At 49.6% G+C, this 3279-nt stretch overlaps 1 protein-coding gene across 2 annotated transcripts in view; it reads right to left on the bottom strand.

Annotated features, from left to right (window-relative positions):
* Positions 1-3279, bottom strand: part of Mybpc2 (myosin binding protein C, fast type) — a 28889-nt gene that overhangs the window by 16918 nt on the left and 8692 nt on the right. For both annotated transcript variants that reach the window (XM_005366867.3, XM_026789165.1), the window contains exons 8-11: positions 2195-2388; positions 1181-1313; positions 964-1088; positions 770-875 (exon numbers count right to left, since the gene is read on the bottom strand). In XM_005366867.3, the coding sequence (XP_005366924.1) occupies positions 770-875; positions 964-1088; positions 1181-1313; positions 2195-2388 (558 nt within the window). The remainder of the gene's footprint in view (positions 1-769; positions 876-963; positions 1089-1180; positions 1314-2194; positions 2389-3279) is intronic.

Below are 3279 nucleotides of genomic sequence, written 5' to 3'. Positions count from 1 at the left end.
GGATGGATGGATGGGTGGGTAGGTGGGTGGGTGGAGGAATGATGGATGGATGGGTGGATGGATAGATGGATGGGTGGATGGGTGGGTGGGTGGATGGGTGGATGATGGATGGGTGGGTGGATGATGGATGGGTGGGTGGAGGGATGATGGGTGGATGGATGGATGGATGGATAGGTGGGTGGGTGGAGGAATGATGGATGGATGGATGGATGGATGGATGGGTGGATGGAGGGATGATGGGTAGGTGGGTGGGTGGATGTATGAGTGGGTGGGTGGATGAGTGGGTGGGTGGGTGGAGAGATGATGGGTGGATAGGTGGAATGGAATGAAGGGCTGGTAATGATTGGGTGGAAGGATGATGGTGAATGGATTATAGAAGGATACATGGATAAAATGCATGGATAGAGGTATGGTAGACAGAATGATGGTGGGTGGATGAGAGAAGATGAGTGTTTGTGTAGAGGGATGATTGATGGACGAGAGGGTGATGGACAAGTGGATAACAGACACATGGATGGATCCAAGGACAAATAACTAGCTGATAGATTAATTAATATTCAGTATAGCAGGAGGGATCAGGAAAAGATCCTGGAGATAATGGATGAACAGAGGTCAGTTCTAGAATAATGAGGTTATGAGTAAAGGGGGATTTGAAGACATTAACTGAGGTCTCAGGTGCCCCCTGAACAAAGATCAGAACCTCCTAGGAAGTTTTGGGTCTGCTAGAGACCAGGGCTGAGGTGAAGAACCTGAAGGCAGCTATGCTCACCACATGACCTGTGCACCCTCTTCAGACACCTCTACCGACATTTCCACTCGGTCACCCACAAACACCTGCTGGTCTTCCAGTGGGGTGACGATCAGGATTGGAGGCTCTATGGAGTGAGAGAGAGGAAGCCAGCAGTCTCAGGACCCACTCGATCCCCTCCCTCCGTCCCCAGACTCAGGTGGAGCCAGCCCCACCTTTGACAAAGAGTTCGGTGAAGCACTTCTCATCCTTGACTGCCACCTCGTACGCAGCATCGTCTGCCAGCGTGCACTTGTTGATGGTGAGAATTCGTTTCTTCCCCACATTCTCAAACACATACCTGGTGTGAGAGCCAACAGGGAAGGTGGGAACCCACGCTTACTTCTGGGCATTCACGGCAGACCGCCCGTGCAGCAGTTCCCCTGATCATACTTGAGGCTTGGCTTGATCTCCTGGCCATTCTTGAACCACTTGAGAGGAAGGTCTGGATCACTGATCTCCACCACCAGCTTGATCTTGTTGCCTCTGTCTACCTGGTAGGCTGGGTCCAACTTCTTAGTAAAGGCTAGGGATGGAGGGATGACCACAGGGTAGAGGGAGGACCAGGGGATACAGAGATGACCAGTGTCAAAGACAGAAGACCAGGGAGTAGAGAAAAGTGATGTGGAAGTCTTCTGTTTTGTGTTGATTTCATAGGTTAAATAAAGAAACTGCTTTGGCCCTTTAATAGGACAGAAAATTAGGTAGGCGGAGTAAACAGAACAGAATGCTGGGAGAAAGAAGCCAAGTCAGTCAGTCGCCATGATTCTCCTCTCCGAGGCAGACACAGGTTAGGATCTTACCGGTAAGCTACCACCTCGTGGTGGTACACAGATTATTAGAAATGAGTTAAAGCAAGATGTGAGAGTTAGCCAGTAAGAGGCTAAAACTAATGGGCCAAGCAGTATTTAAAAGAATACAGTTTCAGCCGGGCGGTGGTGGCGCACGCCTTTAATCCCAGCACTCGGGAGGGAGCTTGGGAGGCAGAGGCAGGCGGATCTCTGTGAGTTCGAGGCCAGCCTGGTCTACAGAGCTAGTTCCAGGACAGGCTCCAAAACCACAGAGAAACCCTGTCTTGAAAAACAAAAACAAAACAAAACAAAAAAAGAATACAGTTTCCGTGTAATTATTTCGGGACATAAGCTAGCCAGGTGGCTGGGAGCCAGGCAGAATGCAGCCCGCTGTTCCTCCTACTACAGAAAAGAGTTTCTTTTTGCCCTGATCATCTCCAGAGGAGCCAGGTCTTCCTTCCAGACCTTGGTCTCTCCCAGGTCAAGTCTGGAGGCCTCCTGTGGACTTAGAGACCTTTGAGAGTGAGGCCCACCACTTGTCCTGGATCCGGGGTACAGATGTCCCCAGTGTCGGGGGGCTCCAGGACAATCCCATCTCCCTCAGGTCAATGCTGACCTGCACTCTTCTTGACCTCCACCTTGGCCTTCTTGAGGCGCTTCAGCATGCCCCGGAGATCAGTGATGCCATACTGGAAGGCGATCTTCTCGTACTCGCTCTTCTTGGCCCCTTTCAGGAGCTCCCAAATTTCTGGGGGAATGCCCAGATCATCATCATCTTTCTTCTTCTTCTTCTCCTCCTCAACTACTTCCCTGGGGGAGCAGGGACACAGTAATAAGGCGGCTAAGGTGCCCCACCCCCACAATCAGTTACCTGTAACTCTGAGCCTTGTTCTTTCCCACTTGTATTATTGGCCAAGCATCTTCTTTCCTCCTTTTATCCACTCATCTAGCCACACCTCAATTATCCAGCCCTCACCCACACATCAATCATCTATCCCCACATCTATCCATCCATACACCCTCTAATTTATTCCCCATACATCCCTGAATTCTGCACATTCACCTGGATACCCATCCATTTATCCATTATTCACCCTTCTCTCCATTTATCATCCATCCATCTCTCCTTCCACCTTCCCTTCCCTCAATAAATCCATCTCTCCATTTATTTATCCCCTACTCACATATCTATTCATTATCAGTTCATCCACCTATCCAGTTGTCCATGTATCCTACTTATCCATCTGAACACTCACTCACTCATCCTTCCCTCCCTACCTCCCCCATCATCTGCCCATTCATCTAACCATAAAGCACCCATTCATTTATTATCATCCCGTCATCCTTCCCTCTCTTCCTCACTTCTCTCCCCACTCATCCATCTTCTATCCATCCAATCCCCACTACCCTTCTGTCCACATATCTTCATCAACCCACCCATTCACCTAACCAAGTAAACAGCTACCCTTAATCCACTCTCTATCCCTTCCCCCGCTCACCTGTCCACCCATCCTTCCATCCATTTTCATATCAATTTCATTGTTTCATTCATCCAAGTAGTCATCTAAACCTTCTTACCCATCTACCCACACACTTACCCATCAATCCCTTCACCTTCCTACGCATCTACCCACACTTATCCATCTATCCCTCCATCCCTCCACCCACTCATCCATCCATCCCTTCACCTTCCTACCCATC

Source organism: Microtus ochrogaster, unplaced genomic scaffold, assembly GCF_000317375.1.
Source record: "Microtus ochrogaster isolate Prairie Vole_2 unplaced genomic scaffold, MicOch1.0 UNK14, whole genome shotgun sequence".
NCBI lineage: Eukaryota > Metazoa > Chordata > Mammalia > Rodentia > Cricetidae > Microtus > Microtus ochrogaster.
This window is presented reverse-complemented; position numbering and strand designations above follow the sequence as displayed.